This window comes from Remersonia thermophila, chromosome 3, assembly GCF_042764415.1.
Source record: "Remersonia thermophila strain ATCC 22073 chromosome 3, whole genome shotgun sequence".
NCBI lineage: Eukaryota > Fungi > Ascomycota > Sordariomycetes > Sordariales > Chaetomiaceae > Remersonia > Remersonia thermophila.
The window spans coordinates 3,171,374-3,192,301 of NC_092219.1; the positions used below are offsets into that span (position 1 = coordinate 3,171,374).

At 64.0% G+C, this 20,928-nt stretch overlaps 5 protein-coding genes and 1 non-coding gene across 6 annotated transcripts; 5 read left to right on the forward strand and 1 right to left on the reverse strand.

Moving 5' to 3' along the window:
- Positions 1–607: 607 nt before the first annotated feature.
- Positions 608–1,932, forward strand: VTJ83DRAFT_3719 (uncharacterized protein; the record flags this gene model as incomplete). Its single annotated transcript, XM_071010128.1, has 4 exons — positions 608–709; positions 788–1,111; positions 1,153–1,695; positions 1,879–1,932. 4 exons carry the CDS (start codon positions 608–610, stop codon positions 1,930–1,932), a joined length of 1,023 nt encoding a protein of 340 aa, XP_070867597.1.
- Positions 1,933–3,530: 1,598 nt separating this feature from the next.
- VTJ83DRAFT_3720 (uncharacterized protein) lies at positions 3,531–7,789 on the reverse strand (the record flags this gene model as incomplete). Its single annotated transcript, XM_071010130.1, has 4 exons — positions 3,531–3,742; positions 3,961–4,298; positions 4,387–7,045; positions 7,129–7,789. The coding sequence occupies 4 exons, from the start codon at positions 7,787–7,789 to the stop codon at positions 3,531–3,533; spliced, it is 3,870 nt and encodes a 1,289-aa protein (XP_070867598.1).
- Positions 7,790–8,965: 1,176 nt separating this feature from the next.
- VTJ83DRAFT_3721 (uncharacterized protein) lies at positions 8,966–16,509 on the forward strand (the record flags this gene model as incomplete). Its single annotated transcript, XM_071010131.1, has 3 exons — positions 8,966–9,463; positions 9,529–15,915; positions 16,033–16,509. 3 exons carry the CDS (start codon positions 8,966–8,968, stop codon positions 16,507–16,509), a joined length of 7,362 nt encoding a protein of 2,453 aa, XP_070867599.1.
- A 1,055-nt stretch (positions 16,510–17,564) lies between these two features.
- Positions 17,565–17,638, forward strand: VTJ83DRAFT_t64. The gene has a single exon. It is a non-coding gene; the product is annotated as a tRNA-Asn (tRNA).
- A 775-nt stretch (positions 17,639–18,413) lies between these two features.
- VTJ83DRAFT_3722 (uncharacterized protein) lies at positions 18,414–18,989 on the forward strand (the record flags this gene model as incomplete). Its single annotated transcript, XM_071010132.1, has 2 exons — positions 18,414–18,491; positions 18,588–18,989. The coding sequence occupies 2 exons, from the start codon at positions 18,414–18,416 to the stop codon at positions 18,987–18,989; spliced, it is 480 nt and encodes a 159-aa protein (XP_070867600.1).
- Positions 18,990–19,628: 639 nt separating this feature from the next.
- VTJ83DRAFT_3723 (uncharacterized protein) lies at positions 19,629–20,442 on the forward strand (the record flags this gene model as incomplete). The annotated part of the gene is made up of 3 exons (XM_071010133.1): positions 19,629–19,661; positions 19,724–19,937; positions 20,180–20,442. 3 exons carry the CDS (start codon positions 19,629–19,631, stop codon positions 20,440–20,442), a joined length of 510 nt encoding a protein of 169 aa, XP_070867601.1.
- Between the last annotated feature and the right edge of the window lie 486 nt (positions 20,443–20,928).

Genomic DNA, 20,928 nt, shown 5'->3' on the forward strand with positions numbered 1-20,928 from the left:
CCCCCAAATGACCGACAATGCCGGTAACGAACGTAACGTAACACCGTTCCTTTACAAAACGCCCTCCTCCCCCGGGACCGGGTTCCGTGCCGAAGGGATGAACCTCGGCATCCGTCAACGCTATAAGGAAACAGGGGGTGCTTCCATCAAGTTGCATCATGATTGAAATAGGGCGTGGAGGAATTCTTGCATGAGAAGCAGCCCATCATCATCAACATCGTCGTCAGCATCATCATCATCGTCCATTGTTTTGATCGGCCAGTTCTTTCTTTGCTTCTTGTTGTTCTTCTTGGTTTACAACAGCGGTGTAGAGTCCCTATCCTCATCCCGTGTCGGCTCTCTCTTATATACCTACACACGACTTGGACACGCCGAAAAGACCATCTTGGATCGCATCGCATTGAAGCCAACGTCGTGGGCCCAATCACCACGTACCGCCCTATCTACTCCTTGTCCCTACGGTCTTGACGACCACCTGTGACGGCCGTGTAAGCAGGCAAACAGGCCGACGGGCGGGCAGGCTGTCTGTGGTGGATATCACAGCCTCGAGAAACCTCGGCCGCTTCACCTCGTTCTCATCCTCCCAGAACCTTCCTTGCCTTTCGCCATGGACGACCGGCCGACCCTGCTCCGGCTGCCCCCGGACGACCCCAACAAGGCGCCCATCGAGAACGCTCTCGAGGTGACCGAGCTGGCCGTCCTAGGTCCTGTACGTGCCCTGCCAGAAACCCCCCCCCCCCCCTTATGCGACACGGAGAGAGGGTAGGCTCTGACCTGGCCTCGGCAGAACATCTTCACCAACGCCCGGCGCATCTGGCACCCCCCGGGCGCCCGGGGCATCTACGGCGGCACCGTCATCGCCATGTGCCTCGCCGCCGCCCAGCGCACCGTGCCCGCCGACTTCCTCGTCCACTCGTGCCACTGCTACTTTCTCCTCGCCGGCTCCGCCTCCCAGCCCATCCTCTTCCACGTCGAGCAGGTCCGCGACGGCCGCAGCTTCGCCACCCGCACCGTCCAGGCCCGCCAGCGCGGCCGCTGCATCTTCACCACCACCATCTCCTTCGTCAAGGACGTCGAGGGCGAGGGCGGCGACGCCGACCCGGGCGCCTTTGTGACCCACGCCAGCGAGATGCCCGCGGCGACGACGGCCAGGCCCTGCAGCCCCCGGCCCCCGGCTCCGACGTCGAGCCCGGGTTCATGGGCCTGGGGCCCTTCATGGGCACCCCCATCACCGTGGTCAACCGCGACAGCCCCAAGGCCGAGGACAAGAAGACGCGCCAGTGGGTGCGCGCCCGCGGGACCATCGCCGGCGGGCCCGCCGCCCACCTCGCCGCCCTCGCCTACGTGTCGGACAGCTACTTCATCGGCACCGTCACCCGCCTGCACCGCCTGTGGCGGTTCCCGTTCCCGCCCGAGCGCTTCGACGCGCTGCCCCCCGAGACGCGCGACAAGGTCGCCACCCTGCACCGCTGGGAGGGCATGGGCGACGACCCCCGCGACATGGTCGGCCGCCCGTCCATCGGCATGATGGTCAGCCTCGACCACACCATCTACTTCCACGCCCCGCGCAGGGTCAAGGCCGACGAGTGGATGCTGTCCGAGATGGAGAGCCCCTGGGCCGCCGACGGCCGCGCCGTCGTCATGCAAAAGATCTTTGCCAAGGACGGCACCTTGCTCGCCACGTGCGTCCAAGAGGTGAGCTTTTTTTTTTTTTTTTTTTTCCTTTTTTTTCCTTTTTTTTCTCTTTTTTTTTCCTTTTTCTTTTCCTTTTTTTTCTTTTTTTTCTTTCTTTTTTTTCTTTTTTTGTTCCTTTTTTCTTCCTTTTCTTTTTCTTGCAATGCATTGTTTGCTAACAAGAGAATGTTTTGTCACATACAGGGCCTGGTCCGCCTTCAAAAACCGACCCAGCCAGGAAAGGAGTCCAAGATGTAAACAAGAGAAACGAAGCGTGTACCACAGTATTACGTGCCCCCTGACCCTCACAACCGGATCCAACCGAACCGGCATTGAACCCACAAGCTTATCGATTTCGGCTTGCGAGATGCCATCCTATACACCCCGCAATAGAGCTTCCACCTTTGCAATGTCTTCCCTCTCGTTGCGCTGTCTTCGGGGGGGGGGTCCGGGAATCCTTTTCGCCATGCCTGCTTCATGAGCTCCCGAGGGTGTAGTTGGACCCAGATGCTATGCTCCTCCAGCCACTCCTTTGTAGCCTTGGCTGTAATATAGATGCGTGCGTTGTCGTCTGGGAACAACCTGCTAGGCCTGTAGCACGGCGCCAAAAACCCCTCCTCTAGAGCCTAGAGGCGCGACGCCAACGTCGGGGGGGGGGGGGGGTCCGAGATGAGGTCAAGTTGTTGTTGTTTTACCACGACCGTACCTTGCCTACCTTGGCTTTGTTGCAGAGCTGCATTCCATGCCATGCCAGTGTCTGCCTTCTCCAAGAATCCCATCAGGCTCGTTGCCAGCGTCACGATGCGGCGTGTCTTGTACAAGTCTTCCATAGAGGCGCGTGGTATTTTCTACAGAGGCTCATGGATTCCTGCTGGTTCCATCCAGTATTATGAACAAGGCCCTCGCGGCCGGTAACCTCGTCTTCTTCCGGGCCGTGGACCGACGCCGAAGCCCCGCCGGGATCGATGGATGGCTCGGTCGGTGGGGTGGCTAACGGAACTCTCTTCCGGCCCTCCTCCCCTCCCCCAGTCCCCGGCGTGAGGCCGTCATGTTAGGGTGGGGTGGGAAAAGAAAAGAAAAACGCTGGCATCTTGCTGTGCATCATATCTCTGACACGCCCGCCTCCCAACGGCGGGGAGAGGACCTTCCACTCAAACACTGCGATTCTTCCTCTTCATCCTCCTCCGCCTTCTCCTCCTCCTCCTCTTCCTCCTCTTGGAGTTACTCCAAATATGCTTTCGTTCGTCGTTCCCACACCCGTTAAGCATGTCGTGTTGGTTGCTGCTCTCCCAAGCTTTTCACCCAGGGAGGGCCTGGGTGTCTGTGCTCTGTGCTCTGTGCTCGGTGCTCTGTGCAATGCACCCATCCTTGCTGTCTCCGGGCCGCCTCCTCGTTCCCTGGGTCAATCCATCCCTCCTCTTACCATTTCTTCCCCCTTCTTTCCCTTTTCCCAATAGGGGAAAAGCGTGTCGTTAGGCCCGTTTCTCTTTCTCTCTTTCTCTCTCCGTGGGCGTGAATCGTCGTGATCGTCATGGCTGGCCCCGAAGTGCTCAAGCAGCGGGGCGGGGCGCCGTCTGCAGCAGGCAGGCAGGCAGAGAAGCAGCGCCCAAAAGCAGCAACGCGGAGGGCGGAAGGGAATAGCCGGACAAGAAATCTACTAGTCGGAAAAGAAGAAACACAAACAGACGGTCCAGCCTTGGGCTTGGACCCGAGGATGGCGCGCGCGGGGAGAATGAGGAGGCAAGGGGGGAAGAAGGGAAGAAAGGGAGGGGGGGGGGGGGGGGGTTGGGTGATATCCTTGGCTGTTGTGCGTGCTGTCAAAAGCATCCGAGGGGAAACGCGGGCGGGCTTTCATCTCAGATCTTGACATGGCCCAAGCTGAGGACTCTAGATGGATCCTGGAGGAACTTTGCGCGGAACTCGACGATGCCCCGCGCGATGACGTCAAAGTCCTTAACCTTGTCGGCCTTGAACTTTTGTAGCACCTCACACAGGCCGCCGACGAAGCGGACCTTTTCCTCACCCTCGAATTCGTCCGCGTTGCCAAGCTCCAAGAGGATGTGATCATCTGTGGAATGCGATAAAACACCAGGAGTCAGCTTCCTGGGGAGGGGCAAGGGGGCAGGAAGAGGAAGAGGTAGATGGAAAGAGAGAGGAGTGAATGGACGGAGGTGGATGTAGGCATGTATGCATGTATGTGTTGCGTGGATGCGCGGTGTGTGTATGTGTGTGGCGACGAGGGCGCTGGAGGTTAGCGGACCGCATGAGGGCCGAGCCGGGACTTACCAGCTGGGACGATGTCGGCAAAGTGCTGGAGCTCGCAGTTCTCGAGGCACTGTTGCTGGGTGAGTTCGTACGGGCAGAGCTCCTTGAAAGGGTCCATCTTGTGGCTGTAGGTCAGCGACTTGAGGCCGCCGGTCACCGTCTTGTGGAATTCGGGGTGGAATCGGTAGTTGCGGAAGCAGCGCAGCGGGCTCTCGTAGGGCTTCAAGGCGGAGGAGGTCGCCGTGGTCGTCGTCGTCGGCGGCTTGTCGTACACCTGCTTCCTGGTCAGCCCGAGGATGGCGCGGTCGTCGGGAGAAACGACCTCTACGTTGGCGGCAGCCTCGGCTTCGATTTCCTGACTGTTGACCCAACGTCAGTCGCTGTCGTCTGTACGATCATGGAATCCAGCTGGATCAAAAGAAACAAAAAGCTCCAAGGGCAACGTACGCTGCCTCGCGGGGGTGCGCCACGCTGGAGATTTGCTCCAGCGCCGAAACGGGGGGCTCCGTGTCGACGGCGCTCGCGGGCTGGGCGTCCGCGGCGCGATCCGGCTCTGTCGTCGTTTCGGGGCTGGGCGACCTAGACTCTAGCTCCATCGGCGTCGTCTCGTCGTTTCCATCCACATCGGCATCAGCATCGACATCAGCATCGGCATCAGTATCGGTATCTGCCTGCTCGGTGACCGCGAGATCGGCCGTGTCCTGATGCGTTGGCGCCTCCGCGGGCGGCGGAGCGGCCGAGGCATGGGTATCGACAGGCGGCGACGGGGACGGTTCGGACGGCGGTGCGTCGTTGGTGACGGGCACGGCCTCGGCGGCCACCTCCTGGACCGGGCCTTGCTCCGGATCCAACGTCGACGTCGTCTCCGCGGGCCCGCCTTGCTCTCGGGCGGGCTGCGAGGCTTTCTTTTCCTGCCCGTCGGCCTCGAGCGCCGGGGAGGGAGGCTCGATCGCCTCCGCCTCCGCCTGCGGGCGCGGGCCATCATCCTGCTGGCCGCCGGCGGCAGGAGACGCCGCGTCCAGCTGCAGCAGCTCGTCGGCCAGCCTCTTCTTCTCGGCCAGCTCCCTGTCGATCTCGGCCTTCAGGCGCGCCTCCTCGTCCCGGAGCTGCTCCAGGCGCCGCATCTTCTCCGTGAGGGTCGACTCGACGCGCGGGAGCTCCAAGCTCAGAAGGCGGCCGCGGAGCTGGGCGCGCTGAGCCGGATCCATGGCGGCGAGGTCGGACGGCTTGGGCAGCTTCGCCGTCGCCGGGTCCTGGCCGGGCTGAGGGGTCGCCGGGTGGGAGCGCTCTGGAGTGCTGACGGATCCGGCCGGCTGAGCCGTGGAGGCGCTGTTGTTCTCCTTGGCCTCGCAGGAAGGCGTGGCAGGTTTCGGGGTGATGGATCCGCCAGCCGCCTGCTTGAGCTTCCTCCTCGCCTCGGCGAGGGCGATCTTGCGCTTCATCTCCTCGATGGCCTTTTGCTTCAGCTCCAGCTCCCTCTGCGCCTTGCTGTTGGTGTTGTTGTTGTTGTTGTTGCTGTTGCTGCTGCTGCTGGTCAAAAGGCCGCTCGGGGGGGTCACGGAGGGCGCCGGGCTGGAGAACTGGCGCGGGGAAGCCGTCGCATCCGGGAGAGGGGGGAAGTCGCGGAGGGCGCGCCCGCGAGCAGAGCCGCGCGGCGACGGCGGGCGTGCCTGGTCCGCCGAGGTCTCGTCGGCCTGCGAGCCGGCTTCTTCCATGCTCACGTCGCCGTCGTCCTCGTCGTCGCTCATGTGGATGATCAGAGAGGTCTCGTGCGGGCGCGCTTGGCCGAAGGGCCGCTTCGGGGGCGGCACGGACGAGGAGGCGTAGTCGTCGACAAAGTCGGCGGCGACAGGACGCTTCCGCACGGGGATGTGGTTGGGATTGGACGAGATGGACAGCAAGCCGGGGATCGGAGGCGGCGCCGGCGCCGGCGACGGAGCGCCCCGGGGACCGGTCGGCGGCTGGGCGACGCTGGTGGGAGGCGGCGGAGGGACGGCGGTCGGGGTCCGAGCGAAACCGGGCGCCGGGTGGTGCTTGGCCGGCGAGGGGAAACAGCCCGCCCAGGGCGGAGCGGCGGCGGCGGCCGGCAGAGGCCCGGCGACGGCGCGGGGACCGGTCGGGATGGCCGAGGGAGGCGTCGCCGGGCTCGCCGCAGCGGTCGCGCCACCCCCGGGGCTTGCGGCTGCCTTTTTCTGGGCTTCCCGCGACTTGTTGAGAGCGGCGATCTTTTGCTGGAGCAAGCGCTCCGTTTCTCCCCACTGCTTGGGCTTGGGGCCCGCCGAGTCAGGCGCCGAGGCCGTCGCCGCCGAGGCCGTTGCCGCGGCCGATCCCTGCGCCGGACCCGCAGGCGCGGTCGGCTTCGGCGCGTTGTCGACGGCGGGTGGCTTCGGGTTCGCCTTGGCTCTGGCTTGCCTCTCTGCGAGAAGCCGGGCGATGCGGTCCTTTCGCTCCTCGCCCTTGGGAGGCTGCTCTGCCGGCATGGCGGAGGCGGGTTTCCCTGGCTTGGCGGACGGTTCTTGGGGCTGCGAAGCGGGAGAAGCGGCTTGGTCCGGCGTGCTGGCGTCGGTTGAGCCGCCGGCCGCTTGTTGTTTTGCTGCTGCTTTGGGCTCCGTCGTCGTCGTCGTCGTTGTTGTTGTTGTTGTCGTCGTCGTCGTCGTCGTCGGCTTTGTCTCCGTCGCCGGCTTGGGAATGTCGAGGTTGAGATCGCGAAAGAGGCGCTGGATGATGTTCTGGTCAAACCCTTCGAGGAGGTAGTCGTGGTACTTGACGTCGGGCAAGAGTTGCAGGATGGCTTTCTGCGCCTCCTTCTTGGCTTCCAGCAGAGATTTGCAAGACGCCAGAGGGTTCTTGACCTCGACGGTGCCAGGCGCGGGTCCGGCAGATCCGGCAGGCCCGGCAGGCCCGGCGAGGGGTGTGGAGGGCACAGGGGCCGCGTGATTCGCCGGCGGGAGGCTTGTGCTCGGAGCCGTTGCCCCCGACGATGCGTCCGCCTGCGAGCTGCCTGGGACGGGAGCGGGCTTGTCGGATCCGGACCGAGCAGGGGGGATGTCGCTGTGCGACTCGCGGGGCGACAGGAAGGGCGAGTAGGAAGCGGAACGTTCACGGGCTGCTAAGCATGGTTGCTGCCGTTAGCTCCAGGGGCGCGGACGCGGGCGCGGGCTCAGGTGCGAGGGAGGACGGGTGTTGTACCTTCAGGGGCTTCGGGGATTTCCCGGCGCTCCTCCTCTTGGTCCGACTCGTAGAAGCCTCCATCCGGGGTATCAACCGCACTCGCTGGCTGACTAGGATCGCCGGCGGTGGGCGGAGGGCACGGGAGGGGGCCGGGAGCCGGTTGCGCAGGGGCGTCCGGGGTGTAGTCGTCCTGCGGCTCGTAGAGGCTCTCAAACTGACCCTCGCTCAGCTCGCCCTCTTCCAGGTCCGAATCGGGTGCCGGCCGTGACGCCGGCGCGGCAGCCTGCGGCGGGTTTGCCTCTGTCCGTTGCGCCATGGACGACGCGGCTGCTGGAGGGAGGCCCTGTGCGGCAGATGCGCCGGAGCCGGGCGCCCCTGAACCCGGCGGTTGGCTCCATGGCGGCACGCTTCCTGGTTGCCAGCCGGGTTGTGTGCCGGGAACAGGCGGTGGCCCTATGCCTAGGCCCGGGATATGGATGGCATTTTGCTCAAAGGCGGCATGGGCGGCATCACGGTTCCCCTGGACGGCGGATGGGTAGTAGGCGGCATCGTGAGCGGGAGGCGCGTAGCCACCGCCGGGCATCGGAAAGGCATAGGGGTTCGGAGGAGGAGGAGGAGGAACAGGAGGTTGGCCATGGTACTGGCTGTGGCCGTGGCCGTACAGCGGATAGTGGGACATGGCGGGAGTGTCTAGTCTGGTCTGTCTTTTGTCAAGAGCCTGTCGCTACGGGCAGGACATGTCGCTCAGGGGTTGCTTCTCGTTATCGTAAGCAGCGCCGACGGTGATCTCCAGCCTCGCGTCGCGGGGTGAACGCGATGTGTGATGAAGACTCGGCCAATATCAGGTCAGGTCTGGGATGGAACAAGGGCCGGCGAATGGCGCATGGCCCCGTGAAAAGTGTTGTCGGCCGAGTCTATGCCTGTGTGCTCTACGCCGATCACAGAGCTGCTGGGACGGCGTGGTGTAGCTGAACCGTCTGAAGGAGGTTGTATAGTAGTTGTGGTTTTTTGTATTATTTTTTTGCTTTGGCTCTGAAGGGGCTGACAGCCGAAGAAGCGCGTTGACCTTGTTTCACACCCGACGGATGCTTGGTTCAAGGGTTCAAGGGTTCAAGGGTTGCGTGAGAGATGGCAAATGCGAGAGAAAGACGCCAATCCTGTTTCGCTTCTTTGCTTAAGTAAGCAATTGTTGGCTGCTGTGTGACATGAAATGCCAAGACATGTCTCCCTCCAATGGCCGGAGTTTTGCCGGGGCTGGGGGGGGGCTCCCCAATGGTTTGTTTACTTTGGACCGGGGTTTGCACGGGGCAACCAAGGGACCTCAAAGGCGGTGGGAGTTGGGCCTCTCTCTTTCTCTCTCGCTCTTCTATCTCTCCCTCTCTGACCAGTAAACGAACAGCTACCCTCTCATCTGTTTGTTTTCTTTGCTTTCCCCTCCTTCCAACCTCCCCCACCCCTCCTCCCCCCCCAGACGGATTCTTCCTCCCTGGTCCCCTCCCCTGAGGTTACGATTCGTGATCTCTTGTTGGGCTCCTACGTCAGGGATCTCATCCGTCTTCGTTTCTTTGGCCGGGTCATTGCATTGTCTTGTCTGTCTGTCTGTCCGTCTGTCTGACGGATCGCCTTGGGCGCAGGGCTCGCCGCATTTTTTTTCTTCTGCTTTGTTGACGTCTCCTGAATCAACGAATGTTTACACAACAACACAGTACATGCATGCCCCAAGTCGTCCCCTCCGACACCGACACCCCTACATCGCATTCGACAACGACATACCCTGGTCGCCCTTCCATGACCTTGCCGACCCCGCCGCCGCGTATCTGATCCCCCTCCCCCGCCCCGAGATATACGCGCCGCCATGTCGGTCCGCAACAATCCCTTTATGAGGAGCAACACCTCGGCCTCCACGGCCTCCTCCACCAGCTCCCTCGGCCTCGGGCGGCCCAAGTCCTTCATGGGGTCACCTCCCTCGCTAGGAAGCAGCGCCGCCGCCGCCCCTCCGCCACCCAGCCACGGCGCCGTCCACGCCCGCACGCAGTCTCACCACGCCTTGCCCCCCGCGCCGGGTCCTCCGGCAGGGCCTGGCGGCGGCATCGGCAGCCATGCGAGCCAGGGAGGCCACGGACGCGGCCTGTCCAAGGAGAACGCCCCCGGCTCCACGACCTTTGCGCCGTCGTACCTCAAGACCGAAGACATGCGGAAACCGACCGACATCGTCAAGGGCATCGAGGGCGAGAACGACTTCTCGGGCAAAAAGTATGTCTGGTTGAAGGACCCGCAGACGGCCTTTGTCAAGGGCTGGGTGGTGGAGGAGCTGCCAGGCAATCGCCTGCTGGTGCAGTGCGACGACGGGAGCGTGAGTTGCTTCCGAGATGCCACGGAGGCTTGGTCCGGAGAGAGGCTAACGACGGAACGTTGCAGCAACGAGAAGCCGACGCCGAGACGGTCGACAAGGTCAACCCGGCCAAGTTCGACAAGGCCAACGACATGGCCGAGCTGACGCACCTCAACGAGGCGTCGGTCGTGCACAACCTCCACACGCGCTACATGGCGGACCTCATCTACACCTACTCGGGGCTCTTCCTCGTCACCGTCAACCCGTACGCGCCGCTGCCCATCTACACCCAGGAGTACGTCAACATGTACCGCGGCCGGAACCGCGAGGACAACAAGCCGCACATCTTCGCCATGGCCGACGAGGCGTACCGCAACATGGTGGACGAGAACGAGAACCAGAGCATCCTCGTCACGGGCGAGTCGGGCGCCGGCAAGACGGAAAACACCAAAAAGGTGATACAGTACCTGGCGGCCGTGGCGCACTCGCCGTCGCCGGCCCGGGCCGGGGCCGTCCGGGCCCGGCCGGAGCACTCGACGCTGTCGGCGCAGATCCTGCGCGCCAACCCGATCCTCGAGGCCTTTGGCAACGCGCAGACGGTGCGCAACAACAACTCGTCGCGCTTCGGCAAGTTCATCCGCATCGAGTTCGACCGCGCCGGGTCCATCTGCGGCGCCTTCATCGACTGGTACCTGCTGGAAAAGTCGCGCGTGGTCCGCGTCAACGCCCAGGAGCGCAACTACCACGTCTTCTACCAGCTGCTCCGCGGCGCCGACCGCCGGCTGCGGCAGGCCTTCCTGCTGGGCGACATGGACGTGGCCGACTTTGCCTACACGCGCGACGGCCAGGAGACCATCGCCGGCGTGTCGGACCGCGACGAGTGGGAGTCGCTCCTCGAGGCCTTCGCCGTCATGGGCTTCTCGGACGACGAGCAGCTGGCCATCCTGCGCACCGTCGCCGCCGTGCTCCACCTCGGCAACATCGCCGTCGTCAAGGAGAGCCGGTCGGCCGACCAGGCCCGCCTGCCGCCCGACGCCAAGGAGGTGGCCGACAAGGTGTGCCGGCTGCTCGGCGTGCCCCTCGAGCCCTTCCTCCAGGGCCTGCTGCACCCCCGCGTCAAGGCCGGCCGCGAGTGGGTAGAGAAGGTCCAGACGCCCGAGCAGGTCCGCTTCAGCCTCGACGCCCTGGCCAAGGGCATCTACGAGCGCGCGTTTGGCGACCTGGTGCAGCGCATCAACCGCCAGCTGGACCGCGCGGGCCGGGGCCTCGACGACACGCGCTTCATCGGCGTGCTCGACATCGCCGGCTTCGAGATCTTTGAGCACAACAGCTTCGAGCAGCTGTGCATCAACTACACCAACGAGAAGCTGCAGCAGTTCTTCAACCACCACATGTTTGTGCTCGAGCAGGAGGAGTACGCGCGCGAGCAGATCGAGTGGCAGTTTATCGACTTTGGCAAGGACCTGCAGCCGACCATCGACCTCATCGAGCTGTCCAACCCCATCGGCGTCTTCTCGTGCCTCGACGAGGACTGCGTCATGCCCAAGGCCACCGACAAGACCTTCACCGAGAAGCTCAACGCGCTGTGGGACAAGAAGTCGCCCAAGTACCGGCCCTCGCGCCTCGGCCAGGGGTTCGTGCTGACGCACTACGCCGCCGAGGTCGAGTACTCGACCGAGGGCTGGCTCGAGAAGAACAAGGACCCCGTCAACGACAACCTGACGCGCCTGCTGGCCGCCTCGAGCGACCCGCACATCGCCCGCCTCTTCGCCGACTGCGCCGACCAGGACGACGAGGCGGGCGGCATGCGCAGCCGCGTCAAGAAGGGCCTGTTCCGCACCGTCGCCCAGCGCCACAAGGAGCAGCTGTCGAGCCTCATGGCGCAGCTGCACCTCACCCACCCGCACTTTGTGCGCTGCATCCTGCCCAACCACACCAAGAAGCCCAAGCAGTGGAGCGGGCCCCTCGTCCTCGACCAGCTCCGCTGCAACGGCGTCCTCGAGGGCATCCGCATCGCCCGCACCGGCTTCCCCAACCGCCTGCCCTTCGCCGAGTTCCGCCAGCGCTACGAGGTGCTCTGCCGCGACATGCCCAAGGGCTACCTCGAGGGCCAGGCCGCGGCCCGCCTCATGCTCGACAAGTTCGGCCTCGACCGCTCCCTGTACCGCATCGGCCTGACAAAGGTCTTCTTCCGCGCCGGCGTGCTCGCCGAGCTCGAGGAGAAGCGCGACGCCCTCATCACCGAGATCATGTCCAAGTTCCAGTCGGTCGCCCGCGGCTACATGCAGCGCCGCCTCGCCTACAAGCGCCTCTACCGCACCGAGGCGACGCGCGTCATCCAGCGCAACTTCCACGTCTACCTGGACCTCTGCGACAACCCCTGGTGGCAGCTGCTGGTGCGCATGAAGCCGCTGCTCGGCGCCACGCGCACCGCCGCCGAGGTCAAGAAGCGCGACGACATGATCCGCCAGCTCAACGACAAGATGCAGCGCGAGCACGAGAACCGCAAGCGGCTCGAGGAGGAGCGCCGCAACGTGCACGCCGAGCTGCTGCGCATCCAGCAGACGCTCGAGAGCGAGCGCGCCCTGGCCCTCGACAAGGAGGAGATCTTCAAGCGCCTGCAGCTGCGCGAGGCCGAGCTCGAGGACAAGCTGGCGGGGGCCCTCGAGGACCAGGAGCGGCTCGAGGACCAGCTCGACGCGCTGCTCGAGGCCAAGAAGCGCGCCGAGGAGGACGTCGAGCGGTTCCGCGCCCAGCTCGAGCAGGCCGCCGGCATCATCTCGCGCCTCGAGCACGAAAAGTCGGAGCTCGCCGGCCGCGTCGCCGACCTCGAGCGCGCCATCGACGACATCGCGCGCCAGCAGGCCGACCGCAGCGAGCAGGAGGCGGCCCTCGAGGCCGACATCAAGATGCTGCAGAGCCAGCTGGCGCTCAAGGACCGCAAGGTGCGCGACCTCGAGGCCAAGGCGCTCCAGACGGACCAGGACGCCGAGGTGAGGCTGGCGACGGCCCACAAGGAGCTGCAGGTGTCGCGGGCCAAGAACGCGGCCCTCAGCGGCGAGAACCGCGACCTCCAGCAGCAGCTGGCCCAGCTGTCCAAGACGTCGACCGACTACGAGGACCTGGTGCGCAAGAAGGAGAGCGAGCTCGCCCTGCTGCGCGCCGACAACCGGAAGCTCGAGGCGGAGCGCCGCGGCTTCGAGGACCAGCGCAAGACGCTGGGCGCCGAGCGCGACAAGGCCGCCGAGCGGCTCCGCGAGGTCCAGGCGCAGCTGGCGGCCATGACGTCGCAGCAGGCGCAGCTGCAGCGCGAGGCCGAGGACGCCAAGCGGCTGCTCGAGGCCCGCCTGTCGGAGGACGCGCAGGCCGACCAGAACCGCCAGGTGCTCGAGGCGCAGATCCAGGACCTCAAGAAGGAGCTGTACGAGACGCAGATGGCCCTCAGCCGGGAGCGCCAGTCGCGCGACGACGTGCAGCTGCTCTCGGAGCACCGGTACCAGACGCTCAAGGACGAGTACGACCACCTCAACGAGTCCAAGATCACCATCGAGAAGGAGCTGTACGCGGCGCAGGACACGCTGCGACGCACCAAGGAGGCGCGCGCCGCCGCCGAGCGCGAGCGCGACGAGGCGCGCGACGAGATCCGCCGCCTCCGCGTGGCCAAGACGCAGGCCGAGGAGGCGCGCCGCGAGGCCGAGCTCGCCGGCGAGCGCGCCGCGCTCAAGGTGGCCCGCGAGCGCGAGGCCAGCCTGCACAAGGACCTCGAGGCGGCCCACGGGCGCCTGCGCTGGTTCGAGGACGAGGTGGCCAAGCTCAACCGCCAGATCGAAGGGCTCAACAAGGCCATCCTCGCGTCGAGCGAGTCGGGGCTCAAGAACGACCAGGCCAAGGAGCGCCTCGAGCGCGAGCTCCAGACCGTCAAGAGCCGCCTCGCCGCCTCGGAGAACGACAACCGCGCCCTGCTCAACAAGCTGCAGCAAAAGGGCCTCGAGATCGCCCGCTCGACGTCGCGCGCCACCGAGGCGTCGCGCGGCCAGATCCTGGCCCTGCAGCGCGACAAGGCCCGCCTCGAGGAGCACAACGCCAAGCTCCACAAGCAGCTCGGCGACTCGCACGTCACCATCGCCTCGCTCGAGAAGCGCCTCGAGAAGCTGCAGCTCGACCTCGAGGACCTCAACCACGAGGTGGCCCGCGAGGTGCAGAGCAGCCGCAACGCCGAAAAGGCCACGTCCGAGTTCACGGTGCAGCTCGCCGAGGCCAACCGCAACCTCGAGTCCGAGAAGCAGCTCCGCCAGCAGGCCCAGGGCGCCGTCCGCTCCCTGCAGTCGTCCCTCGACGCCCGCGACAGGGAGCTCGCCGAGCTGCGCGCCCAGCTGCTCAAGGCCCTCAAGACGGTCGATCCCGACGCGGCGCTGCCTCCGCCCCAGGCCGACGGCGGCTCCGGCTCCGAGCAGCTGCTCAGCAAGAACTTTGATCTGGTCCGCAAGATCGAGGACCTGCAGCAGAACCTTCGGGTCCAGACGGCGGCGCGCGCCAACGCCGAGGCGCAGGTCACGGAGCTGCGTGCCGCCGCCGCCGCCGCCGCCGCCGCCGCCCGCAACGAGTCGCCCGCCCGCCGCGGCCGCGACCGCGACCGCGACCGCGACCACGACGAGGCGGCGGACGCCCTCTTTGGATCGTCGTCGTCGCCCACGCAGAAGCGGTCCAAGGCCAACGGGCGGCCCTACGGGGCGCCCCCGACGACGCCGCCGCCGCGCCGGTTCGCGACGGCGGCGGACGGGGACTACCACCTCCAAGACTCGGTGCGGTCGGACAAGACGGCCGACATCCTCAGCTTCAACAACCGCATGGACCTCAAGGCCGAGGTCGAAGAGCTGCAGAACCAGCTGCAGCTCGCGCAGATGCAGAACCGCCACCTGCAGAGCCAGCTCGAGCGGGCGCTGCAGGGCGGGTCGGGCGAGGGGGGGACGGCGGCGGGCGCGTACCCGGACGACAGCGACCGCGTGCGCAAGCTGGAGCAGGCCAACGGCCGTCTGCAGGACATGCTGGACCAGTCGTCCAAGCAGGTGTCGGCGCTCGAGAAGGCGCTGCACATGGGGGAGCTCTCGCTGCGGGACCTCCAGACCAAGTCGTACGAGGAGATCCTGGACGTGCTGCACAGCCAGGAGGCGGCGCGGCGGCGGCTGTTCATGGACCACAGCGACGCCATCGCCGAGCTGGCCGACATGAAGGGCCACCTCGAGCGGCTCCGGCACGACCGCGCCAAGCTCGAGGTCGACTTCCGCGACGCGCGCTCCGACCTGCAGGAGATGACGCTGGCGCGCGAGCAGGAGGCGGCGAGCCGCGGGCAGCTGCTGCAGGAGTGCGCCGACCTCCAGATCCGCCTCGACGCCGAGAGCTCCAAGCTCGCCGACGTGACGGCCAGCCTGAACCTCTACAAGAGCCGGGCCGACGAGTACTTTAGCAAGCTGGAGCAGGCCGAGATCGCGGTGCTCAAGGCGACGCGGGCCGAGCAGTTCGCCAAGACGCAGGCCAAGGAGGCCGAGGACAGCTGCGCCGAGATGATGGCGGAGCGGAACCGGCTCGAGGCCACCATCGAGGACCTGCAGGCCCAGACGCAGCGGCTCGAGGAGCGGCTCGAGGACATGTCGACGGACCTCGAGGCGGCCATGCAGGCCAAGAAGCGCCTGCAGCACGAGCTCGAGGACTACCGGAGCCAGCGGGCGCAGGACGTCGAGGACAAGGAGAGCAGCATGGAGCAGCTGCGCAAAAAGTACCAGGCCGAGTTCGCGACGCTCACCAAGGAGCTCGACCTGACGCGCGAGGAGAAGCTGTTCAAGCAGGCCGAGATCGCCCGCCTGCGCGAGGAGCTCGACGACCTGCGGTCCAAGTGGGACGACGAGGTGCTCAACAGCTCGACGTGGTCCAAGGAGAAGGCGCGCCTGCAGGCGACGCTGGCCGACGTGGTGGCGTCCAAGGACGAGGCCGTCGCCGCGCACAACGAGGCGCAGGCCAAGATCGTGTCGCTGCTGTCGCAGGTCCGCCAGCTGCGCTCCACCGTCGACGAGATCACGGCCGACCGCGACGGCCTGCTGCGCGAGAAGCGCAGCATCGAGGCCCGCCTCGAGGAGGCCAAGGCCGGGCTCGAGGAGCTGGCCAGCAAGGGCGAGACGTCGTCGCTGCGCGACGCCGCCACCATGGACAAGGAGATCCTCGAGCTCAAGGCCGGCCTGGCCCAGCAGGAGGACATCGCCGCCGCCGCCGTCGAGAAGATGCGCCGCGCCGAGGCGCTGGCGTCCGAGATGCAAAAGGACATTGTGGCCGAGCGCGAGGCGAGCGCCGAGCTGCAGAAGCAAAAGGCGGCCCTCGAAAAGAGCCTCAACGAGGCCCAGCTCAAGCTCATCGACCTCGAGACCAAGGGGTACTCGACGGCCAGCCAGGACATCAAGTTTTTGCATAAGAGAATTCAAGAGGTTTGTTTTTGTCGTCTTTTACCCTTGCCCTTCCCCCGCTCCAAAAAAAAAAACAAATAAAAAAGAATCAAAAATTACGGTTCGCAAGGATGCTGACACGAATCGCTTTGCCGGCAGCTTGAATCCCAGCTCGAGGCCCACGAGACCGAGGCCGCCAAGTCGCAGCGCTCGGTGCGCAACGTCGACCGCATCGTCAAGGACCTGCAGTCGCAGATCGAGCGGCGCGACAAGCACAACGCCCAGCTCTCCGAGGACGTGGCGCGCATGCGCGACCGGTGCGACAAGCTGCTGCGCACCATCGAGGAGCTCCAGCAGAGCGAGGGCGAGCACGAGCTCGCCGCGCGCCGCGCCGAGCGCGAGCTCCGCGACGAAAAGGAGCGCGCCCAGCAGCTCGAGCGCGAGCTCGAGGCCTGGAAGACGCGCGTCGAAAAGGCGAGCAGCGTCGCCGGCAGCGTCTACGGCGGCGGCGGGAGCATCCGGGACCGCCACGTCGGCTGGGGCCCCGGCGTCGGCGTCAGCGAGGACGGCGTGAGGGTGCCCCAGAGGAAGAGCAGCCTTAGCAGGGTGCCTTCGATGACCAAGGGGTTCTTGTGAAGGAGGGGTAGAGTGTGATTTTTGTTGTTTTTTTTTCGTCAAGGTGGTGTGTAAGAAGGGGGTGAAGGGACGGGGTTGGTTGTATTGTGTTGTGCCTGCGTGCCTGTGCGCTGCTGGTTTGCATGGGGGGAAAACAAGGGAGGTTCTTTATCTTGTACGAGGAACTGGCCTGGACTGGAACCGGACTGGACTGGGCTGGGTTTTTTTTTTCTTATGGCGGTTGGGTTGGTTCGTTCAGATTTCCTTTTTTTTTTCGGCTTCTTTGTTTTCTGCTGGGACGCTACCATGATGGTTGGGGCGGAAGAGAGTCGAGCCTCGATGAGAGACGACGACGACAACGACGACGACAATGATGATGATAATGGTAACTAGTTGTTATGGGCATTGTTGAAGACGGGACGGTTTCCGTCTCCCTCCATCTTTCTTTGTGCACCACGATCATGGAAAGTCATCGCAAGGACCCAAACACCACGGCATGATCATGACGACCGGTTCCCGTACACCCTTGGCCTCGACCACGGAGACAAGGTTGTGTGCTCTTGCACCTACTGCGTAGCCGACTCGACCTCGAGCGCCGAGCGCCCCCTCGGCCGACTGGCCCCCATCCCCCCACCTCGCAGAGCCTTGTCTGTCCTTCTTCATGTTTGCGCATGGAGCTTGGAGGGGAGGCTGGCATAGATGTATAGTACACGGGTGTCCGTGGGTGGACGTCCAAGAATCAGACGGAGGTGAAGCTTGGCATTGTTGTTGGTGGTGCGGACCGGAATCCCTTGGCTTGAACGCTGCGGAGTGAGGCCACGAGAGAAGAGGGAACTATGTATAGTACGTGGTGTGGTTAGTTCAAACCGGAGCAAGAATCCCGGTGTAGTGGCATTCGTTTGTTTACTAACTCCATAGTTAGTGCTACGCAGTATGGAGACTTGAAGGATGGACCCCCCCCCTTGATGGATCCCCTCGGCTCCCCCATTTTGACGTTCGCCTCTTGCGACATGGATCGGGTCGGGTAATATCTTGGATGCTACCCGCACGGGGATCCCAACTAGGAAATCAGGATATCCTTCGTGGCGCAATTGGTTAGCGCGTCTGACTGTTAATCAGGAGGTTGGAAGTTCGAGCCTTCCCGAAGGAGATCTCCTTTGCTTTTTTTTCCCTTTTCATTTTCTTTTTCTCTCCATCCTTGAGCCGTTTTGATTTCATCAAACCTTTCCACATGCTACTTGTTGTGGCTGGAAGGGTTTGCCTCCCGGCAGGGTAGAGCATGTCATGTCTGGCTTGGGAGCTGGGTGGTTAATGAAATGCAGGCCAGGGGCCATCCTCCAATGCGCATCGCCGACGCCCTGCATGACGGGGTGGCCGCGCTTTCAGCATGCCGTCAACGAGCCCCCATTTGCTCCCGGGACGGGCCAAGTCCTCGCCCGCCGATCCGTAGAGGCAGGGAGCCAGGCGCCCCGCGATGAGCTAGCGACGGGAAGCCGATCTGCTCCCTCGCGGCCCTCCGGGTCGGACAGCCAACGAGCCGCAAGAGCTCAAGGCTCTGCAATCGAAGCCCTCTTCCCTTCCCTTCGCGAAGCTCGGGGGACCCTGAAGGGCCGCCGGCGAATCACAGAACCTGCGGCCGGGGCTGGCGGGGGACGACGTGGTCCGACAGGACGCGTTCGTCTGAACGGCTCGGCCGGAGACGTTTGTTGAGAGCGTCAGCGTCCGGCGTGGCAGGGATCTTGGGTCCTGGGACCTACCAACCCCTCCAGAACCCAACGATATATATTACATCAAAGACATCACCGTCGACCGCAGCGCGGTGTTGGTTTTGGCGGTCTTTCCGCAGCAAATCTGCCCGCCATCCTGCCGGTAGCCTCTCTGTCTGTCTGATAAAACCGTCATCAACAACACGCAACACGCCCATCATGAAGAGCCTTGTCCTCCTCGTCGCTGCTGCCGGCGCGGCCATGGCTCAGAACTTTGAAGGCCAGCCGGCCTGCGCCGTACGTTACCGTCCCCTCCCCCCTCCTTCTCGTCCTTCCTCCTGCAACAACGCGTCCTGCGGGCAGCAACCCCCCGCTAACCAACACCGCTTCTAGACCGGCTGCCTCATCAGCGCCATCTCCGCCGCCGGCTGCGCGCCCGACGACATCGGGTGCCAGTGCGGCCCGACGCAGTCCGTCATCGCCGTCAGCGTCGCGCCATGCCTCATCTCGGCCTGCGCGGCCAGCGACCTGATCCAGGCCCAGAGCGCGGGGGAGGCCCAGTGCCGGAAGTACTCGGCCACGCTGGCTTCTACGGATGCCACAACCACGCCGGGGACGGCCGCCACGACCACGACGACGGCGACGACGACGACGGGGCCCGAGGCGACGGGGGCCACGGCGGCCACGGCGGCCACGACGAGCTCGAGCACGGGGGCGGCGGCGGCGGTTACGCCGGCCGTGGTGGGGGCTGGGGCTGCGCTGTTGGGGATGCTGGGGGCAGCTGGGGCTTTGTGAGAGGGAGGCTCGGGGGTCAAGATTGGGATGCGAGGTAGAATGAATGAATGTCTTGGTAATGCCGGGAAGGGTACGCGAGGGAGGTTGGGAGGAGAGACACGGGCTGAATCATTTCTGGGAACCGTAAGGGTGATGGATGGATGGATGTAATACAGAATGTTTCACGGCTCGAGCCTGAACGGGATCGTTTTGCTACATCCACCAGCACGGCGCCGTCCCCGAGAAACGCTCATGAGAAGGAAGAAAGAACGCTAGTTACTCTTCCCAGAACCCTCGAGCCGCCTTGCCAGGAATGTACTTATGTCGTTGCGGTCGTTGGATGCATCAAAGGAGGTTGCAACAGGGGCTTATACCAGCAGCGGCATCGTACCGTAACGTACATTCTGCACAGTAATAATCGTCTCCACACATGGCGGTCTTAGGCGGGCCAACCTCAAACACCAACACCACCAACACCAACACCACCACCACCACCAGGTCTCCGTGGCGGCGCACATATATGTACCCAGAGTCAGGTAGCTCAGAAATCTAGAAACAAACAGAGAGAATCACGGTCGGTTCAGGGAGCCGTCTGTTCCTTCGCCAACCTTTTGCACCGCTCCCAGGGCCGTCTCGCCGAGGGAGATCAGGACGTGCAAAATGGCAACCGACGTCGCCCTCGAAACCTCCATGGCAAGTCGCTTCCCCGGCAGCCAAGCCCTCCTCTCGGATCCCGCGGCGCTAATTCGCACCAGGGCACCATCGTCGTGGAGCTGTACAACCAGCACGCGCCCAAGACGTGTCAAAACTTTGCGACGCTGGCCTCGCGGGGGTACTACGACGGCACCATCTTCCACCGCATCATTGCCGACTTTATGGTGCAGGGCGGCGACCCGACGGGCACGGGCCGCGGCGGGAGCAGCATCTACGGGGAGACGTTTGAAGATGAGATTCGCCCTGATTTGAAGCGTGAGTTTTTTTTTTTTTTTTTTTTTTTTTTTTTGTTTATTTATTTCGTTTGTCTCTTCTGTTGTGTTCTCCTTTTCCCACCTCCCACCTCTCTCACACTCACAACTTCTTTTGCCCTTACCTTGAACCCCCCCCCCCCCCCCACACACACACAACATACACACACACATACAAAAGTTCCCCCCTCCCAGAAACCTAGAAAAAAAAAGCCAAACGCCAGGAGGGCTAACCAAAAAAACAAGACACGGGCGCCGGCATCCTCTCCATGGCCAACGCCGGCCCCAACACCAACGGCTCGCAGTTCTTCCTCACCCTGGCCCCGACCCCCTGGCTCGACGGCAAGCACACCATCTTTGGCCGCGTCAAGAAGGGCATCCGCGTGCTGCAGCGCATGGGCCTCGTGCCGACCGACGCCGAGGACCGCCCCAAGACCGAGGTCAAGATCGTCCGGGCCTACGTGGTGGACAAGGAGGAAGGGGGAGGAGGGGGGGAGGGGGCCTTTTGAAAGAAGAAAAAAGACGACATGCGCGTATACGCATCCTTGGCAACAGAAACGCCTTCGTGATTTTGATCGTTCTATAGATCTTGCTCAGGTCTCTCTGCCAGGCATGTCTGACCGGCCACCTGTGTTCCATGCTCCGGGAGATTCCATACGGACAGACAGAAGACAAGCTCGACGGCTCGCCCGGAACTTTGAGGGAGCGAGCCAAGTCGTTCCCATCTCCTCCGCGTCTCATGTTCATGTTGCCATAAGAACAGGGGCACGCCCGTGGCAGGAGGCCGAGGGTTGCGGCCGGCTCCTCCTCCCAGCCTCCCTCCTTTCGTGATTCAACAACCCGACCGGTCATTTTGTTTCCTAACGCCATCATGGTTTCCTGCCTCATCGCTGCCGTGAAAGAAACACGGTCTAGAGAATAAAAAAACAAGACTGTGCCTCGCGCTACCCCTGCCCGCTCCCGAAACCCGTCAAAGCAGGCAGAATACCATTGCC